Source organism: Octopus sinensis, linkage group LG25, assembly GCF_006345805.1.
Source record: "Octopus sinensis linkage group LG25, ASM634580v1, whole genome shotgun sequence".
Taxonomy (NCBI): domain Eukaryota; kingdom Metazoa; phylum Mollusca; class Cephalopoda; order Octopoda; family Octopodidae; genus Octopus; species Octopus sinensis.
In genome coordinates this window covers 13,891,891-13,915,042 of record NC_043021.1, presented here as the reverse complement: position 1 = coordinate 13,915,042, position 23,152 = coordinate 13,891,891, and the positions used below count along the sequence as shown (strand labels likewise).

Below are 23,152 nucleotides of genomic sequence, written 5' to 3'. Positions count from 1 at the left end.
GACAGAAGGTAAGTGGAGGGCATGGAATGAACGATGGGAAGACGGAAGGAGTGGAGAAATTGCTTATCACTGAATCTCTATAGTTCTTTCTAATCTTGAGGGGACAAGCAAGTTGATTACTTCAAACCCCCAGGGTTCAACTAATACTTATTTAATCAACCTTGAAAGGATGTAAAGTCAAAGTCTACCTTGGTGGCATCTGACCTCGGAACACGAAGGAGTCAGAATGAAATGTTGCTAAGCATTTGTCCAGCATGGAAATAATTTTGCCAGTTCAACAGCCCAGAGGATCTCTATCTACAGTGAGACAGCCTGGGTTTGAGAGGGAGAGGAAGAAAAAGATAGAGAAGGTGGGAGGGAGAGAGAGCAGGGGTGAAAGACAGAGGTGGGAAAGAGAGAGAGAGAGAAAGAAAGATAGAAGGGAAGAGAGAAATTGTATTTTTTGATATTGAATAGTAAAAAAAAAATGATAATGGCGAATGTCTGATGTGGGTGAGAAAGGGGTGGCCTATAAACAGGTACCTGATCACACACTTAGCGGTCACCACTGATACAGAAAGCAGCATCAGGTAAAAAAAAAAAAAATACAAAATGGAAGGGAGGGAGGGTAGTGATGTTTGGGGAGAGACTTAAAAACAAAAGCATTTTTTAAAAAAAGAAACAGCACCCCCACCCCATCCACATGAAAATGACAAAAAAATTATTAATTAATAAAAGCAATTATAGCAACAATAGCAAAAGTTAAATTGGGTGTAAAACAAAAACAAAATGAACACTTCAGAGACCAGAGATGAAAGAAAAACAAAATTTATCCACATTGGAATATGAACATCTCAAACATGGAGGAGAATGAAGAGGAGGAGGGTGACAATGAAGAGGATGGTTATATTTTACCAATATCAGAGCCGAACATAGAAACAAGGTGATGGTGGGGAGAATGGGAAATACATTTCAATAATGAACAAAAGCTGTGGAACAAAATGTACAATTTTTACAATGGATTGGAAGAGAGAAAGAGAAAAATAAGAACAATGAAAAACACAAAAATATACAACAAAAAAGAACAAGCAATATATCAGTATTTCTTTTTTTTTTTAGCCCTAGGCCTCACAGGGCCAGTTACCCAGTCTCTGTGGTGTGTCAGTAACCAAGATCACAACATTCACTGCGCTGAAAGGGCAGGATTCATGATCAGCAAATTGTTTCTTTTAGAGGAGAGGTGGCATGTTGACTACATTGACCCCATTATGTCACTGGTACTTTATTTTTATCAATCCTGAAGGAATGAAAGGTAAAGTTGATCTCAGCAGGATTGAACTCAGGATGTAAAGAACCAGATGAAATGCTGTTCAGCATTTTGTCAGATATGCAAATGATTCTCTCAGCTTGCCACTTTTATATCAGCATTAACCCTTTTGTTACTGTATTTATTTTGAGATGCTCTGTGTTTCTTTCAATTAATTTTAAATATAACAAAGAATTTAGTAAAATAACTTAGTCATCATTAAGTTAGTGTTAGGAACATAAATTATGACTAAGGTTTGGTGGAAGATTTTAGTTCAAAACTCATGAAAACAAGACATTTGTACTCAGAGCCAGAGACAGTTTCAGCCGGGTTGATAACAGAAGGGTTAATAGTGTAAAATTTTACTAAGAATTCTCAACCAGATGTGCATTGTTAATGCAATGATGAAGATGAGAAAAGCAGAGAAACATTAACCCTTTAGCATTTAATCCAACCATCTCTGGTCCAAATATTTCACCTGTTTTATATTAAAGCTGCTCAGATCCAGCCTCTCACACCTACCCTACAATGTTATTCTCAAAATAAACAAACACACTGTTGAAATCTTGATGCTACAAGATAATCTGTGATTAATTCAAAATGACGGGAATGAACAAGCATTGCATTTTATAAAGAAATATGAATGCTAAAGGGTTAAACAGATTTCTATTTAATAATTTTCTTCTTAGTAACAATGAAGAGGAGAAGAAAGGGTGAATTGGCTCCAAAGTCATCATTTGTTTTTTAACAATCAGGTGAGCCCTGAATGAATAGATTTATGGAACAGATGAATGACCTGGTGCAGTATAAAACAATTTATTTGTAATAATCCTGCCTGGTCGGTTGATTACCACCACTCTGAGCATGTTTCAGTCTCTCTTGTCATAGCCTGGGAACAAGGAAGCCATTGTATGGTTACACAACCCAACGGAAATAGAAACCAAAAAAAAAAAAAAATCTCCCCCAGTGTAGTTTTGCTATAACACAGAAAGATGATGGATGCTTAAGAATGTGATGTTAATGACAACAAAACAGAAATGAACTCTTCATAGGAGGAATGCATACATATATATGTAAGTATGCATGTGTTTGATGCCTTTAACTGCATCTGGTACTGGGGCCCTATTTAGGCAGTTCTGGGGTTCTGAGGAGTGCAGAAACCCTCTTAGCCACTGTCAAAAAACACCTTTTGAGCGTGGTCATTGCCAGAACAGCCTGAGTGGCCTCGTGCCGGCGGTACGTAAAAGTACCCACTACACTCTCTCACATGTATGTAAGCTTTTGTGTGTGTTAAGCAGTGACACAAACCCCATCATGCTTAAAGATTTTGTACACTCAGCTGCTTCATACAAAGATAGTAGCACTCATCAGTGAGAGTAAAGTAAATATACTACAGGAGTTTGTAACAAGTTACCACACAAACATATGCATACAAACATGTATGTTTCTATGTTATACATGTGAGTATGGTCACTAACAATACAGAACTGTACTTGTCTGAACTCAAAGAATTTATACAATCATTCTTGTAGAGAGAGCTGCGCTCATTGGTAAATGAAAGGTAAATTTAAGTGAAAAATTTATAAGTAGTAGTAGTAGCAGTAGTATGGGGGAATGTGCTGTAACAGTGCATTGCTGCAGCTACCATTTGATAGTAATCCCCTATTCCTCGGAAATGACACTTTTGCACTACTCAGGCAATAACCTCCTCCCCACACCAATCTATGGATCTGTTTGGCGTTGGTAATCATTGCTGATGAGGCTTTTACGAAGTCTGAGAGCAAATCCTACCTCAACCTCTTTTAGTTGTGGTTTATGACACACAGAGGAAACACTGGGTCTCTTCTTTGATATACTGGTCCCCAGCACAGCACAATTTGTAAGTAGTTACCACAAAGCACAAAAACACTTCTTCACAATATTCTGCACAATGAGCAAATACCAAGCATACTCAAGTTTCTTATTTTTTTTAACTTCTTTTTTTTTTGTACAAAAAGCAACTAATAGACACAGACACACACATACTATCAGATATATGTGTTTACATACAGGTAAACAAGATGGCTCAAAAGTTTGAATCCATAAAAAGAGAACAAATAATTTGCTTAAACCTTTAGCATTTAAACTGGCCATATCTGGCCCAAATATTCTACCTTTTTTATGCTCAAACTGGCCAGATTTGGCCTCTCACATCTTGTCGACAATGTATTACAAAAAATATACGACTACATCATTGAAATTCCAATGCTATGAGATAATGTATCATTAATTCTAAGCAATGTAATTAAATAAGCTTTACGTTTGGCAGAATAATTTGAACACTGAAGAGTTAAATTTCAGAAATTTACATTAAGTTCTCAAATTGGTGACCTTTGACATCTTTTACTCATTTACTTGTTTCAGTCATTCGACTGCGGCCATGCTAGAGCACCGCCTTTAGTCAAGCAAATTGACCCCAGGACTTATTCTTTGTAAGCCTAGTACTTATTCTATCGGTCGCTTTTGCGTAAACACACCAGCATCAGTTATCAAGTGATGTTGATGGGACAAACACAGACATACAAACACACACACATATATATACATATACATGACGGGCTTCTTTTCAGTTTCCATCTACCAAATCCATTCACAAGGTTTTGGTCGGCCCGAGGCTATAATAGAAGACACTTGCCCAAGGTGCCACACAGTAGGACTGAACCTGGAACCATGTGGTTGGTAAGCAAGCTACTATCTGAATATTTTCAAGCCCATTGACTTAGTAACTTTTGATCTTTTCCTATATACTCATGCCGTTGCAAGTGGATATGTCTACCTCTTTCAGTGCACCAATAATTCTGGGTTCTGGGTTGATTCCTGCAAACTACTGACTTGGTAGATTATTGTCTACCAAACACAAGGGGGAAAATATTAGATGAAAATGCATTTAATTAAAGTCCAGAGATTTGAAATAACCATTCAACATAGCTTATCTCTTGATACAGCTTCATGGAAACATTTGATCCATGTGGCTGTAAAACATTTTGGCACAAACATTCTGGTGAGGCCTATTTGGCATCATTGACTTGATTCTCACCTTTTTTAATATCAGACATTTTAATGTTCCTCTCTCTCCCTCCCTCCCTCCCTCCTTTCTCTCTGTGTCTGTGTTTGTCTCCCCCATCACTCCTTGACAACCAGTGTTGGTGGGTTTACATTCCTGTAACTTAGCAATTCAGCAAAAGAGGTCATCAGAATAAATAATAGGCTTAAAAATAAGTCCTGGGGTCAATTTGTTTGACTAAAAAATACCCCTTCAAGCTGGTGCTCCAGCATGGCCACAATCAAATGACTGAAACAAGTAAAAGAATATATACATATATGGCAAACTTCCTATGGATCCACATTTTGGGGCCATCTTCTATACATACATATACATCAATACATACACGTTTTACATATAAATGGAAATGAAAAAAATGATATAAACATAACCATTTGTCCACAGAAAGAAGAAATGTTTGTAGGAAACAGTGTGATGGTGAGGGGAAATAGGTTAATTGACAATGTAGTGGTGGTGGTGGTGTGGGCAGTCAGAGTCAGTAATTTCTCACAATTATTCTTCCTGGTGGTGGGGACCCAAAGTAACAGAGTTCTAGGAATGAATAACATTAACCAATGTCTCATTCTGTCTGCTTGTCTTTTGGCAATGTTACATATATATATATATATATTTATACAAATATTCTTTTCTACTCTAGGCACAAGGCGCAAAATTTTTGGGGAGGGGACCAGTCGATTAGATCAACCTCAGTATGCAAATGGTATTTAATTTATCGACCCCAAAAGGATGAAAGGCAAAATCGGCCTCAGCAGAATTTGAACTCAGAACGTAAAGACAAGCAAAATACCGCTAAGCATTTCGCCTAGTGTGCTAATGTTTCTGCCAGCTTGCTGCCTTAAAACTTTGCACAAATATTGCAAATGTGTCTCATTTCTGAATTTTATCTCGTTGTGCTTTTTGTACATATTTAGATGTTCTTTAGACCTCTAGAGTCTTATAAATTTATTCAAAGCTGAAATAATTATGAAAATTGAGTAGCAACAGAGGGAAGCATCAGCTCAGAATAAAAACAAATGTAATTTTATAGATATATATATATATCTGTTCAATCAATAGTGAATACTGGAATCCATTTCATGACATTGCGACATAAATGTATAATTCACTTATCTGGTGTCCAAATAGCTTATGAACAGTTTTGAACAAAAATGGAAATTCAGAAACTTCAATTTTATTTCAAGCACTCACAGGATATCTGTCTACTTGATAAGTGAATTACAGAATAATGACGTAACCTAACAGAATGATTCATAGCATCATAGAATTTGCTGTCGACTGTATTATACTATAGTTTAATAAACTCCACAAAGCTGACACTGAGTGCTCTGGTCTGTTGTATATGAAAATCACATGTGTGTGGTACATATATCCATACATATGTCCTAGAGGTTAGTGTTTCAGGTGTTGTAGTCATGATTGCAAGATCATGGTTTCAATTCCTGGATTGGATGGTGTGTTGTGTTCTTGAGCAAAACCCTTCACCTCATGTTGCTTTGTGATCACTGTGATCTGATTTGTGGCACATTGTGCCTCTGTACAGCTAATATCAATTTGATGGGGGGAGTGAGGTAATGTACAACACAAACATTCAATCACCATAAACAAATCATCTGTGCAGTCCATTCAGCAAAAAATTACAAAACCCTCGAGGACAAACGTACACAAATATATGTGTGTGTGTGTCTGTGTGTACACACACACAACAGGCTTCTAACAATTTCCATCCATCAAATCCACTCACAAACCTTTGGTCATCTTCAGACTATAGTAGAAGTCACTTGACTTCTTTTTGAATTTTTGTTACAAGTTAAGTAATAGTTAACTCATCTTGACTGGTACTTTATTTTATTAACCCCAGAAGGGTGGAAGTTATAGTTGGCCCTTATGAGATTTGATCTCAGAATACAAAGAGATATTGTAGCTAAATATTTCAAATATTCAGTCTTTGGGCCAAGGTCATACTAGATCATCTCCTTTATGTGAAGAGTTGGTTGAACTTTCTAGCCAAGGGTTTGAATGCTGCATATAGAGTAATTTTACTGTTATTTATCATCTTACAGACCTCAGTAGGATAAAAGACAGAGTTGGTCACAGTAGGATTTGAATCAAATCATAAGGGGAAATATTACAGAGTACTTTGAGGCTCTACCAATTCTGCCACGAACCCACCATGTCTATAGAGAATGAAAAAATAGACCTAAAAATTTAAAAGTGAAAGGTGAAATTCCAAGAATTTCATAAAGTAAAAATTGGAAAGCAAAGTGTGTGGGAAAATGGTTATGTAAATCAAAAGATTGAGGTTCAAATAACATGAGCAATATTATATATTTATATTGTTGCTTCTTTTTCTTTACTTTTTTTTTATCATGACAAATATAGAAAAACTGAAATTCAGAAGAATGTGATTAAAATAATAAGATTTAGCATTGATATTCGGTCATGAGTGTGTTTGCGTGTGAGAATATTTAAAAATACATATATAATAAATTATATAGTATTTAAGTAATCCTTTATTAGTATTAGCATATTATATGAAAGATTTGATAGAGTGGGGTGTAAAAATAAAGACAAAAAGGTAGGGATAGTTTGGGAACTCAGAGAGAGAAAGAAAGAGAGAGAGAGGAACTGGTCATTATTAAACATTAAAGAACCTATATTAGTCTCATTTAAAGAATCAATCAATCACTGAAATTGATCAATGATAGTTACAGCAGGGATACTGGGATGGGGTGGGGAGACGGGATGCTGAGGTGCTAGACTGGGTCTGTACATAGCATATATAAGGTACAACATGTCAGGTTTAAATATAACTACACCCCTCGGTCCATAAGAAATGGACAGGGAGCACAGAATACAACTCAACAGTAGGAATGACTGGTCATGGAAAATACCAAGGGTCAGGAGAGAGAGAGAGAGTGTGTGAGAGCGGAGGGGGAAGAGTGAAAGATGCAGTGGGATTATGCAATGTAAAGGGATCAGTAAGCAAATAGATAGGGACAGAAAATAAAAAGGGATTCAAGGAAAGTGATCGAATGAAGAGGCAAAAATCCCAATAACTGAAAGAATATACACTGATGATGATGATGATGAGGGAAGTGGTGGTGGTCATGACAATAGCATTTGTATTATAGACAGTCCTCTCTACTATAGACACAGGGCCTCAACCGCAGAAGGATGTAAGGCACAGTTGACCTCAGCAGAATTTGAAATCAGAACATAAAGACGGAAGAAACGCTGTTAAGCAATTTTTCCAGCATGGTAGTAATTCTGCCAGCTCACAGACTTTGTGGTATTATTGGTGATGATGATGATGATACTCATGGAGATGATGATGATAATCCTGATGGCAGCAGTGGTAACGATGTTGATGATGATGATGATGACTGGTGGTTGTGATGATGAAAATCATAATGGTTGCGGTGATTTGTGGTAGTGGTCATGGCAGGAGTTGTGGGGATTCCCATTGTGATAGTGGAGCCTGGAAGCAAAGCTGGGTGATGGTAGAGTTGTGGGAGGGGGGATAACAATGATGTCATATGGTGTGAATGGGGGAGTGGGAAGACAGAGAGAGAAGGTGAAAGTATGAAAAATTATGTTTGAAAATTGGTAAAGTTGAAAAAAATAACAGAAAAAAAAGAATTATGAATAAAGAAATATAAAAGAAAATAAAGGATTGTTTTTTTCTTTATAATTTTCTTAATTTACAAAAATAACTTGTGAATATAAAAAAAAACAACAAAAATATTAAATAATTAAACACAAAAAAAACAACCAATTGAAATGTCTCTACATCACGAATTAGAGTTTTTTAAAAATTAGTATAAATTTAATTTTGATTAGAAATCTTCATTAATGAAACAATTATAATATTACAAATCATAATAATAAAAATAATAATAATTGATAATGAAAGGAAACAATCGATGTATTTCTCAAACAATGAATAATAAAGATAACAGTAATAATCAAAATAATAATAATAATATAAATAATAATGTAAATGATAATAATAATAATAATAATAATAATAATGATAATAATAATAACCCTTTCTGTTATAGGTACAAGGCCTGAAATTTTGAGTGAAGTGGCTTGTTGATTACTTCGACCCCAGTGCTAAACTGGTATTTATTTCATCAACCCCCAAAAGGATGAAAGGCAAAATTGACCTCAGCGGAATTTGAACTCAGAATGTAAAGACAGGTGAAATGCTACTAGGCATTTTCTCCAGCAAGCTAAGGATCCTGCCAGCTCATGTCTGATATAGGGGCACCAGATCTGAAATTCAAGACAAGGAAATGGACAACTAAGCTGCCCCTAGTACTTCATTAGAATTGTATCTTATTGACCGAGGAGAGATTAAAGGCTTAAGCCAACCAGAGCAGGATTCGAACTGTAGTGTAAAGCACTGGAAGAAAACACCACAAGGTGTGTGGTAATCATTACGATTCTTTGTTCTGAATTCACATCTTGCTGAGGTCCACTATTTGCTTTTCATCCATCCGGGATCAGAGAAAAAGCAGTATGAGTCACGTCCTGAAGATATTGATACATTTCAGGCCTTCTACCTAAGATAACAAATGATAACAGCAATCTTTCATTTTGGCTTGAAAAATGTAAACAATGGATTCGGTAGTCTCCATGACTGACAGTTGACAAAGGACAGAAAAAGCTAAGTGAGCTGTGTATGCATGCTTGTTCTCGTTTGTATGTGTGAGTGTGAAACACACAGAGGAACAAGTACGCACACATGCGTGCTCTCACACACACACACACACGCAAACAAAAACCACATACATACAGAGGAACAAGCACGCACAACTCATAAGCTTTCTCTTCCCATTGTCAACTGCCAGTTGACAAGACAACACATGGTCAAGGAAACTACCGAATCCATTGTTTACTTATTCTGAGTCAAAACGAAAGATTGCCAAATAGTAATAATAATAATAATAATAATAATAATATTGATGAAAATGATAAATAAATATTTCAAAGTTCCATGCAAAATCAAAACAAAAAACAATGCTGAGCAGGGATGGAAGGGAAGACAGATTATATATATATATATATATATATATATATATGTATATATATATATATATATATATTATATATATATATATATATATAATATATATATATATATATATATATACATACATATATATATATACATACATATATATACATACATATATATATATACATACATATATATATATATATATATATATATACATATATATATATACATACATATAATATATACATACATATATATATATATATACTACATATATATATATACATACATATATATATATTACATACATACATATATATATATATATACATACATATATATATACATACATACATATATATATATATACAACATACATATATATATATATATAATACATACATACATATATTATATATATATACATACATACATATTATATATATATATACATACATATATATATATATATATACATACATATATATATATACATACATATATATATATATAAATATATATATATACATACATACATATATATATATATACATACATATACATACATACATATATATATATATACATACATATATACGTACATATATATATATATATAGGAAGAGAAAGGCAGGAGGGGTTTAGTAAAAGTGGGGAGATATGATTATTAAGCGACATACATAAAAGCACCGCCAGAAAACAGTTAGACTGTACAATTGTTGAAGCGAGAGACAAGAGAGAGGAAGGCGGACTTGGTAACTCTCTACTCTTACCACCGGAAGAGGACAGATGAGATTTGGAAGGGAAAATGTGGATGAAACGAGAAAAAAAACACATATCTGACGATCACAACAAAACAGGCAGACAAAATATCTATAGGGGTGTGTATATGTAAATATGTGTGTATATAAACTAAAAATTAATATAAACAGTCAGGTGCAATGTGATGCCATTAAGGAAAAATTCAAACGTCACCAAGTATGGCTAAGGATGCTGAGCACCAACATTGTTAGAAATAAGAGCTAAAATACTCTTAATGCTGTAGGAAGAGCACAAAATGTATATACACATGCTGACACTCACACATATAAATAAATATATATATATATGCATTTGTGTATGTGTATATATGCAACCTACAGAAGGGGCCAGAACAATTGTAGCACATGAAAAATGCCAAAGAAGGAGTCATTGCTACACCAGCCCCAGCTGACCAAAGCCTACATATTTGCCCCATGTGTGCCACAGCCTGTTGTACAAGGATTGGTTTACATAGCTGCTCGAGGGCTTTGAACTCTTCTTCTGGCACAAAGAATTACCATCAACATTATATATATATATATATATATATACACATGTATATATGTACTGGTAACATGTAACCTAGTGCAACTTATTGCATGGATGTGCTGTTAGCATTTAAATTGGCCACATCACCAAGCTTGCTTTTGCTTCATAAGTAGAATGGTTTTGGGACATTCCACAGGATCAAGAACAAGATCCCTCAAAGGATGGATGAATTCAGAAACATTAACAACCATCCAGTTACATGGCATATATATCTATATATATATATATATATGGATGCATGGGAATTTCTGATTTGCTATCAGGATGCACATTCAGTCTACCAGTTAGCTATCAACATTTCTAAATTGCGCCGAAAGTGTGAAAACCACTATAATATTACAGCTATAATATTGACTGTTTGGACCCTCATACACTGAAGCCAATGGGAGATTCCACTGTAATATACAACATGTGTACAGGTGTGTGAGAGTATGAATGTATGTGTATATGCATCCCACAAATATATAATACAAATACACTTCATGCGTGATATACATATAGCTACACATATTTCATAAAATGAAATAATAAAGAACACAGACATACATCAATATACACAAACGTATAAACAACCTCACACATACACACATAAATATATAAATGTGTGTATATATATATATAATACACACACACAAGAACAACAGTAACATTCTGATAAGTCGTATGCGATGACAAGTAATATGCTGCATGGTTATATATAAAAATATACATACACAGCATCATCATCTCAACATCTATTTTACCATGCTTGCATAAGCTGGGCATCTACAGTGGGTTGCCTTTCCTGTCACCAACCCTCACTGGTCTTGAAGCAAGGTAATATTTCCCCATGGCCAGACAGGTTCTCACAGAATATTGGAAAATGAATGATATTGCTTGTATGACAGTGACACAAGTATCACATGACGTCAAGACAAAGAGATACAAACATACTCTCTCTCTCTCACACACACACACACGCGCACATGCATGTATACCCAATGTGCTTCAATTGGTTATCATCTGCCAAATCTTTTCTTACAAGATATCAGATGGCTGGAGACTAGCAGAAGACACTCCCCAAAGGTTCTATAGAATGGGATTGAACACAAAATCCCATGGTAGGGAAGCAATCTTCTTAACCATTCTGCCTCATATATCCTTTAAGTTCATTTATGTAAAACGTTTTTGAGTGCACTTATATGGATAGGGAATGCAGCAAAAAAAAAAAAAACAAAAAAAAAAAACGTGGTTTGTGGAAACATATGTAGCAATGGATTAAAAGATTTAAGAATTTTCATCCAAGGGTTCTTGTTATTACTGTATAATATATATATATATATAATACATTATAAATGAAAGGTTCTGATTTCTAGTACTCAGAGTTTCTCGTTTCCAATCATCAGCTGATAAACCGAGCCTGGTTTTCATTGTCTGAATATTTTTTGAAATATGGAATGAAAATTTGAAGGAAATGCTGATCCTTATGTTCTACTGTTTGAAAACCTTTGTGAATGACACCAGAAATGAAATCAAAAGCTTGAAGCAAGTATTTTCGCATTTGTATTGAGTCCTGTAATTTATCACTTCTGGTGAATCAACAGATTTATATATGTATATATATATATTCTTTTATTCTTTTACTTGTTTTAGTCATTTCACTGCAGCCATGCTGGAGCACTGCCTTGCAGTCGAAAAAAGTCAACCCAGGACTTATTCTTTGTAAGCCTGGTACTTATTCTATCAGTCTCTTTTGCCGAACTGGTAAGTTATGGAATGTAAACACATCAACATTGTAAAGCAATGGTGGCAGGAACAAACATAAACACAAAAACACACACATAAATATATATACATATATGATGGGATTCTTTCAGTTTCTGTCTACCAAATCCACTCACATAGCTTTGGTCAGCTTGAGGCTATAGTAGAAGACACTTGCCCCCAAGGTGCCATGCAGTGGGACTGAACCCTGAACCATGTGGCTGGGAAGCAAACTTCTTACCACACAGCCACACCTGCGCCGATATATAAAACACACACATAGCTGCATATAAACATACCCACAAACACACACATTTTATACATATATACACAAACCTACTCTTATACATACATATACACATAACACCAAAGTGACATACATTTAGATTATGGATGAACATACAATAACACACACACACATATATATATATATATATATATATATATACATATGCATATATGAAAGAAGGTGGGGATGGTGGCAGAGCAAGAGAAAGAGAGATATAGATAGATAGAGAGAGAGTAAAACAGTTTATGAAAGTTTGTTCCAATATCTCTTACTGATCTCCAATTGACGTTGTATACGGCCCTTGCATCTCTCTCTGTAGTCTATCTGACAAGTGTTGTAATCATTCATAACCTCGACAAACTTACGGGAAAGAGTGGCGTGCTGGAGCAGGAGAGAAAGGAAAATGAAAAAAAAAGAAAAAGCCTGGGCACTAAGATGGGAGGCAGGGAGGGAGGGAGGATGAGTTAGAGCATCATTATAATAAGTGGTTATGTGTGTGAGTGTATATATGTGTATATGTGTGTGTGTGTACAGACACATACATACATGCTTACATCTATATCTATATCTATCTATCTATCTCTCTCTCTATATATATATATGATAGATAGATAGATAGATATATACACACACACACACACTCATGTGACTATGTCAGTTACTGAATGATAAAGGAACAGGAGCCACATAATCAATTTCATTAGCTTACAGCTGTTTCTTTTATAAGAAGCAGTGCACTGGAGCTGAGTGCTTGTGCAACACCCTCTATAGCCTCTTCAGAGCTATTAATGTGTGTGTGTGTATTATACACACTAAACTTTTCATTTACTTATAGTTACATAAGTTACACTGAGAGTTCCATGTAATATTACACACACACACATATGTAGGTGAGGAAACATTGGCAGCGTAGTGGGGGTTGTGAAATCGAGGGAATGAAATAACAAGGTGGGAGGCGGGAAGGTCAGTTATTAAAAAGGATTTATGGAGGGAGAAGTAAATAAAACAAATCCTGGATTAAACAAAAAATAAAATCTTGTAGAGTGTATTGCATGTATCAAAACGTATGTGGGTATACAACATACACATATATACATTCACACACACACACACACACTGTACAAAACTAGAAATGTACTCAATACATCCTTGTATTAGAAATGTGAAGAATTATATGTGACAGTTAACCCTGACCGTCTCTCTTACCCAAACCTCTCACCTGGCACATGGCCATTTCTTCCCATTCCTCTTCCTCTTTCAGCTGAGATGTCCTTGTTTTCCAAGTTACTTGGTGAACCAGCTGATACTGGTGCCATATAAAAAGCACCCATGCCAGTGGCACATAGAAAGCACCCATGTTGGTGTGCCATGTAAAAAGCAGTCATACGGGCACCACATCCTCATCATCATTTAGTGTTCCATTTTCTATGCTGACATGGATTGGATGGTTTGACAGCATCCTATGAGCTGTGTCAAACTCCAATATGAGCTTTAGCTTGGTTTCTGTCACTGCAGGCCTTTCCTAATGCCAACTACTTTACAGAGTGTACTGGGTGCTTTTTTTCATGTCACGGGCACTAGTGGGGTCACCAAATATTTTGCAAGATGAGAAAAGAACACAAAACACCCCCTAATATAATAACAAAAAAAAAAAACCCTCTATTTTGGGCAGGATTTTATTTTCATCTAAAATAAAAACCCTCTGAAAAAAAAATAACTCACAAACAACAACAATATCTCTATAGTAGAATAAGGTTTACCTGTTCTCATCATCTGAGTACAGTTGTTGAGCAGATACAGTCAGCCAAGGGGTTGACTGCCAGAAACTATGACCAGATGTCTAAACCTGTTTATTTAACAGATGACAAAACTATCAAACACTACACATTTCTTACATAAGGTTATATTAAGCAAACTTCCTGTCTTTCCACTACAAAAAAAAAAAGAAACTTTTCTCTTGTACACACACACACACATGTATAAATACCCACAAATATATTTAAATTAAACTGAAAAATTAATATAATCTCAAATTAAAATAAAAACAATTAAAAATAAAACAAAGAAAAAAGAAGGGAGACATACCTCTTTGTTGATACAACTTACACCTTATGTACACACATATATGCATATATGTGTGTGTATATATATATATATATATATATATATATATATATATATATATATGCATACATATACATATATATAGTTGAAAATAAGTATCTTTATATGCATAGAATAACAATGTGTATTGCTTGAATAAAGAAGCCAATACAAAAGTGTAGTCTAATATTGATGATAAAATCTATTGACAGCAACTTGGAAGCTGGGTCTAAGGCAAACCCTAAGTATTCATTCTATGTTGTAGAGGGGAGAAACTGAATCCAAATGAGAGAGCAATTTCAGGTGGAAGTTTATGCATCTGTCTAGAAAGAGGGAATTAGGAGAAAGGGTTAACAATTAAGATGAGATAGGTGGAGGTTTAGGGCAGCTGAAGTGTGCAATAAGTTAACAGGTAGGGGTTTGTAGAGTATTAAGTGGATAGAGTTTTGCAATGAATGCACCGTGCTTTATCTCAGAAGAGAAATTATTGCACCCTTCAGACACACCCCAAATGCTTTAACCACCTCTCCGAATTATCTCCATTTTAGCATTAACTCCATCCATAAACCTCTTCTACTTTACACTCACATCCATCCCAAATAAAATACTGACAAATTGTGTGTCGTTATTAATATTACTTTTCTGGATACTAAATCTATGGCACTGCCATCTCCCATTTGAACAGATTTCTCTCCCCCACCCTGCCCCCTCTCCTTTCTACTATTCTAAACTTCAAAGTTACTGTCAATAACATAAACACAAATGAAATAACTATCTACCTAAATGAATTTTATATATATATATATATATATATATATATATATATGCAAAATGAAGTTATCAGTCCAGCAAACAACAACAATAATAATAGTAATAAAATAATACTACTACTAATAATAATAATGATAATAACGATAGTAAAAATGATAATAATAGTAACAACAACAATTACAACAAAATAGGCATTCAAATTAAAGACTCTTTTTTTTCTCCATGTGGAGTCAGTGAAAAAAAAAAAAAGTGGTAAAAAAGAAATCAGAAAAAGAAGATTAACATCAAGAATAAGGAAGTAAATGGAAGTGGCTCTGATATAGAGGGAGGATGGATAGATGGACGGGGTCTGGACACTGGTGACCGCTACAAACAGAATCATAAGAAACTGTGAGAAGGTGTCTGTATGTGCATGTACAAATGCTTAGGTGTGTGTGCGTGCTGCATGCACACACACACACACAAATAGAAATGCTGTAGGAAAATAGAAATAACGTGATGGTGATGATGATAATGATGATGATAATGAAATGCAGTAATTAATAAAATGCATGAGTATGTGTATGTGTGAACATGCATGTTTAAACAGTCACATATATAACAGAAGAGTGATATAGGAGATCCACAGCTAAAACATGTGTGCATATATGAATGTTTGGCTGTGCAAGTGTATGTGCGTGTGTATATATATGTAAGTATGTATGTATATGTATGTGTATATATATATATATATATATATATATATATACACAAGCACACAGAGCTTTGCATATATAGATACAGGTATTTTCGTGTGTGTGTGTGTGTGTGTGTACGTTAGTATAAAAACATATAAATAGGTATATTGCCAAGTTATATTTCGTGAGAAGAGAAAAAGTGAAAGGAAAAAAAAAGAGAAAAAAATGGTGTAAGAGAAAAGAAACACAAACACGCATACACACACACACACACAAATACATATGTACGAATATATGTACTTAAAAAGATGTACATGTGTGTGTGTGATTCATTAAGTACAGAGAATGAATTAGGCTTTGTTGCAGGGAGAAAAGGTTTATAATCTAAGGGAGATAACTCTAATTTGCATTTCAGAACTCTGTGCAGAGCAATTCTTAATTCCTTGTTGAGTCCCAGATCAGCACTAATAGATCAGGCTTGTATCTAAAAGACTCATAAATCGTGGCCATCCCATCTTTTGTGTTTATGTTCAGGAATCACACTACCGAATAAGATAGTAGAGGGTAGGATGATCTGATGGTGATTTTTGGGTGAATTGGCTGGTATGTATGATTTTTCTTTGACTTGAGAGAGTTCAAGCCAGTTATTAACAAAGCGACAATACATTTTGAGTTATGAGAATTCCCGGTGTTTGTAAATATGTGGTTGAGTTGGTGTGTTGGTCGAGCTGTTGCTGCATGCACCCGAGTGCGTGCACCTATTCACCTAAGAATCTCAGATGGAGAATTGTGTGTTAATGATGTTTGCCTCATCTTGTCAGATGACGGCCATCTCACATCCAGCCTGATTGTTCTCACTATCATCCTTGAATTTTCACAGATACGGTTTTTCAAGAGAGTGTAATGGGTGCTTTTTACATGCCATCAGCACAGGTGTTAATTAAGTGCCACTGGCATTAGCCACAACCGCAATTTCACTTCTCAAGCACAGTATACTGCTAATCTTGGTCACTTGCCATCGCCTCCACGAGGCCCACAATGCTGCTATCTTATTTCACCAAGGATAGAAAACAAACTCAGTCCTGGTAGGAATTGAACTTATAACATAGAGGGACATAAAAAGAAATCTCACAAGATATTTAATCATCCATCATTCTCCAGCTTTTATCAAAGTCTCTGTTTCTTGGTCCCTTATTATAATGAAAGGATTGGTTTTAGTTTATTCTTGTTTCCCCATTACTTCAGATATATGTGGGGCCCCTCCCAACAAAGACAGAACAAAGGTCCTGAATCTTTTCAATACTCTGTACTTCTTAATTATTATTGGGCATATTGTATATGGCATGTGTTATACCAGTAGGTATACACAAATACACATACATACACCTGCACACACACAAGCTTATATTTAAGCATCATATACACACACACGCACGCTATCATTTAATGTCCATTTTCCATACTGGCATGGGTTGGACACCCACGCCAACACACACATATATACATACACACAGAGTCATATGCACACCATATCAAACAGACACACATACGTATCCACACGCGCTTGGACATCCATCTAGAGAAAGTAGTCTACAGCTAGGTGACGTGAAGAAAGAATGAAAGAAAAAAGTGAATTAAAAGTGAAGAGAAAAGAGAAGAAGGTGAAATCCAAATCTATTGTAGCCTTACTTATCTCCATTTGCCTCTTTATGCGTGCTTTACACCGGTCCCTGTAGTCTATCTGTGTTGTGTTGTAATCATTCATGACTTCAACAAATTTACGTGATATTGTAGAATACTGGTGACAAGACGGACGGGCGGACGGACGGTTGGGGAGAGCAGGAAGACCCAGCGACAGAGCAAAACACAGAAGGATAGATAGATAGATAGATAGGAGAGAGAGAGTGATAGACAGAGAGATATGTAGAGAGACATATGCACACACACACACACACACACACACACAGAGAGGAGTACACACACACGGTATTGATATCGGTGTGAGTGGATGTTCACGTGTGTATGTGTGTGTGTGTGCATGACAGAGAGAGAGTTTGAGAGAGAGAGAGAGAGAGAGGGAGGGGAAGAGAAAAGAGAAGAGAAAAAAAAAAGAGAGAATTAGTTTCAAGATGGTCAAGGGGAGAAAACAATTTAAATTAAAGAAAAAAAAAACATTGGAAATCCATCATTAACATCATCATCATCATCATTGATATCATTGTTGTTGTTGCTGTTGTTATTGTTGTTGTTTGCATCAGTGTTACAGTTGCCATCGTTGTTGTGGTAGGTGACAACTGTGGTGGTGGTCATTTGTTGGGCTTGTTGTTGTTTTTCTGCTGCTGAAACAAAGGGAGATTAAAGAAACTGCCACAGGGGTGCATGATGTGTGGTTGATGAACAGGATAGATGGGCAAGGATGGAAGAGGAAAGGGAAAAGATAAAAAGAATGAGAGCTGTGGTGATGGTGGTGCTATATATAGTTGTTTAACCCCAAGCTTAGCCCTTATCCACTTGGCCTATGAAACGATGTGACCCCTTCACCCTTGATTCAGACATAGCATAGAGTGTCATACAATAGTGATATGGATGCTTTTTGTAGCCGGTGGAGTAACCATTTAGAGCAGTGGTGCTTAACCATTTTTTTCATCCGTGGACCCCTTTGATCCCTGTTTTTGGTGGAGCCCCATGGCTATTTGATGTTTAAAAAATAGTTTTACAGAAACTCATTTCAAAACTCCTATCTCATTTTCCATCCATTCATTTGCATGGGTTTGCAATGGCCAGAAATATACTGAACTATATTGAATGAATCAAACCCAGTATTTATTCCATCAGTTTCTATTGCTGAACCACTAGGTTACAGAGAGCATAAACAGGTCAACACTAAATGTCAAGTGATTGTGGTGGGCATACACACACATTATGGACTCTTCTCAGTTTCCATCAACCAAAGGTTTTGGTTAACCCAGGGCTACAGTAGAAGACACTTGCCGAGGGTGCTTCACAGTGGGACTGAACCCAAGACCACATGGTTGGGAAGCAAGCTTTTTAACTATACATCCACACCTGAGATATAACTTTAAGAGGAAAAAAATCACTGTGCTGCAATATGTTGTACTTTTTGTAAAAGCCTGGTGAGTGAAGACAAGGTACCCAAGGGCTACCCAAGGCGACACAAAGTTCAGCTAAGTAATTGGCTTCCCCACTGACACCCCATTCAACACCAAAATCCACCCAACCTCTCCACATAGCAAAGAAAAACATCATATTGTAGCAATAATAGAATTTGGAGTTATTTTGTTGTTGTTTAGCCACAGGTCAATCTTGATCCAGTAGGCCTTATGACCAAAGACATTCCATCCATGAACACCCTAACTTTTTATGCAGACAACAAGTTTAAGACCACATTACCTTTCCTCCTTGTTGTTTCACCATAAGCCAGCCTTAACCCAGTAAATATAAAAATGGTTTTAAGTTTAGACACAAGGTCAACAATTCCGGGGGGTGGGTCGATTATATCGATCCCCAGTGCATAACTGGTACTAAGTTCAACCACATGGTCTTGGGTTCAGTCCCACTGTGAGGCACCCCTGGCAAGTGTCTTCTACTATAGCCCTGGGTTGACCATCAAATCTGAAAAGCTCAAAGGTAAAGTTGAACTTGATGTAAAGAGGGATGAAATGGCATTCAGCATTTTGTTTGGTAAGCTACCGATTCTGCCAGCTTGTCGTCTTACCAGTAAATCTAGTAATGCTTTTGACTGGAAGCACAAGGCTCCAAGTTTGGGGGAAGGAATTAAGTCGATTACATCGACTCCAGGGCATAACCGGTACTAATTTTATCAACCCCGAAAGGATGAAAGGCAAAGTCGACCTTGGTGGAATTTGAACTTAGATAATAACAGCAGATGAAATAATGCTAATCATTTCACCTGGCATGCTAACAATTCTGCCAGCTCGCAGCCTTACAAGTAAACCTGCATCTTTGAACACTCCACCTTTTATGAAGACAGTAAATTTGGGATAACATTATGCTAAGTGTCCAGCCCTTTTTAAAGGTTTTACTTAAGCCTTTTGCTCCCTACGAAGCAGAGACCATTGATGACTTTTCTCCATTGTCCTTGACTTCTCAACTCTAGGGTCCAAAGCCTTGCTAGTTTTGACTTTGTCATCAAAGGGTTCTTTAATTTTGCTTTTTCTTTATCTAAATAGGAGTACTGGTATGGGGTAGTCCATATTGGTCTAGCCTTTATTTTTTGACTGGTCTAACATAAGAGGCCTTATGCACTCCACTGGCACATAAGGCACCACACTGCAACAGGGACTGGACCCTGTCCTGGTTTTATTGAGATGGCCAGGTGAAATTTCAGCAAGATTTAACTGGTGTGTTTTGTGGAAACAGTTTGTTGTTTATTGGGGGAGGGGCAAAATAAAGTGAAGTGAAAGGAGGAAGTATGAGTGGAGGTAGGCAGAAAGTATGAGTGAAGGTAGAGAGTTTGAGTAGAGGTTGACAGAGAGAATGAGTTGAGGTAGAGAGTATGAGTGGAGGTAGAGAGTTTGAGTAGAGGTAGACAGAGAGAATGAGTGGAGATAGGTAAAGCATATGAGTGGAGGTAGACAGAGGAAGAGTGGAAGTAGGCAGAGAGTATGAGTGGAGGAAGAATGGAGGTAGGCAGAGAGTATGAGTGGAGGTGGAAGATGAAGAAGCAAATGAAGAAAGGATGTTGAGAAAGGCCAAAAACACAGGAAGGAGGAAAAGAGAGGATGCTGAAGAGGAATTCTATCTCCTCATCTAAACTGCAGCAAAGAAAATCATCATTAGTAACATTATCATCAATATGTTGCATTAACAATCACAACAACAACAACAACAGTAGACCTGAAATAGAAACAGAAACAATTTTATTGTTATTATTATTATTATTATGATTATTAATATACAGCCGTTGTTGTTATGAAGGGTGTGGAGTGACAAAATATACTAATTTCACTGATTCCTTCACTGTGTGTGTGCATGCACACATGAGTGTGTGTGTGTGTGTGTGTGAGAGAGAGAGAGAAGAGAGGGGGCAAGAGAAAGAAAGAGGGAGAGAGACAGAGAGAGAGTGCGCATGCAGAAGCAAGAAGATGGAGATGTTTTTCTGTACATATTTTATATGTCTTAGTGTGCTGTCACTCAACATCTGCAATCAAAGCCATCAGACCAGATTATTAATTACCTCCACCTTTGCTAAGGTGGCAGTATTGTTTTCAGTTGTTTCTTTGTTTGTCTGTTGACAAGATATCTCAAGGACTGCTGGATGGATTCATTTGAAACTTTCAGGGATGTTTGGCCCAGTGACCGGCACAAACTGATTAGATTTTGGGATCAATCCAGTACTGGACAAGGATTCTGGATTATTTTTCCGTTTTTTTTTTTTTTACTCAATTTTTGAGAGTGGTCAGGTTCATTTTTAATATCCCGTTTGTGAGAACAGTCGAGTTTATTTCAGATATTCTCATTTTAAAAATCATCTCTGGTAATCATTGAGAGGAAGTTTGTGTTGCCTTGGCAGAGGTTTGCACTCTCTGAGCACTCTTGTTGTATATAAAATCAAGCAGAGAAATCATAGACTTGACTAATAAACCATAATTTAATTATGCTTGACAGATATTTCAATGGAATAAATACCTATTTCTTTATTACCCACAAGGGGCTAAATCAGAGGGGACAAACAAGGACAGACATAGGTATTAAGACGATTACATCGACCCCAGTGCGTAACTGGTACTTAATTTATCGACCCCGAAAGGATGAAAGGCAAAGTCGACCTCAGCGGAATTTGAACTCAGAACGTAGCGGCGGACCAAATACCTATTTCTTTATTATCCACAAGGGGCTAAACACAGAGGGGACAAACAAGGACAGACATAGGTATTAAGTTGATTACATCGACCCCAGTGCGTAACTGGTACTTAATTTATCGACCCCGAAAGGATGAAAGGCAAAGTCGACCTCGGCGGAATTTGAACTCACAACGTAAAGCAGACGAACTATCGCTAAGCATTTCGCCCGGCGTGCTAACGTTTCTGCCAGCTCGCCGCCTTCAATGGAATAAATACCTCCTCTTCCTCATCATTTTGATGTCCACTTTTTTGTGTGCTTGCATAGATGGAATGGAGCATCAGCAGCATTGATCTTCCTCCTAACTAATTCACACTCACAAACACAAATATACACGTGTGTGTGTGTGTGTTGATTCAGTTTTATTACAGTTTAATTGCAATATTTTCATAGGTTTATAATTTTTTTTATTTCTGTTATAGCTAGTTATTTTTTTTAAATCAGGGTTTGTGGTATTTATGAGTATCACATAAGAAAAAGAAAAAAAAAGAAAAGATTATTGCATTATCTACTTCAAGACAGTTAAGTGTGATGATAAAGTCATTAGGTAGAAGAATGTGGATATTAGCTTCATTTCATTTATATTACATTGTGAAGTGGCAGTTGATAAGGGAATCCAGACATAAAAAAACAAAATGCCAGGAACTCAAAACTTAAAGGGATGTAACTGAATACCACAATGAATTTTGTGGGAACACTGCCAGTTACTGCCAATACACCATTCTATAACAACAACAAAATAATAATAATAATAATAATAATAATCTGGCCAAAACATCAAAGTAAAGGTAGAGAGAGAAAGAACTATAAGAGAAATACAGATAATGAGTAATTAAATGGCAGGGGGGGTGTTGTATTATTGTTAAGACAATAACAAAAAAAAAACAAGAATAAGTTTTTAAAAATTTTAAAAACCAACATT

The 23,152-nt window shown here is 36.0% G+C and overlaps 1 protein-coding gene across 3 annotated transcripts in view; it reads right to left on the bottom strand.

Annotated features, from left to right (window-relative positions):
* Window positions 1-23,152, bottom strand: part of LOC115224208 (syntaxin) — a 302,859-nt gene that overhangs the window by 37,998 nt on the left and 241,709 nt on the right. For 2 of the 3 annotated variants that reach the window (XM_029794983.2, XM_029794985.2), the window contains exon 6: window positions 18,037-18,145. In XM_029794983.2, the coding sequence (XP_029650843.1) occupies window positions 18,037-18,145 (109 nt within the window). Of the gene's footprint in view, window positions 1-13,068; window positions 13,178-18,036; window positions 18,146-23,152 lie in introns of all 3 variants that reach the window. The other variant, XM_029794984.2, reaches the window with a different exon arrangement.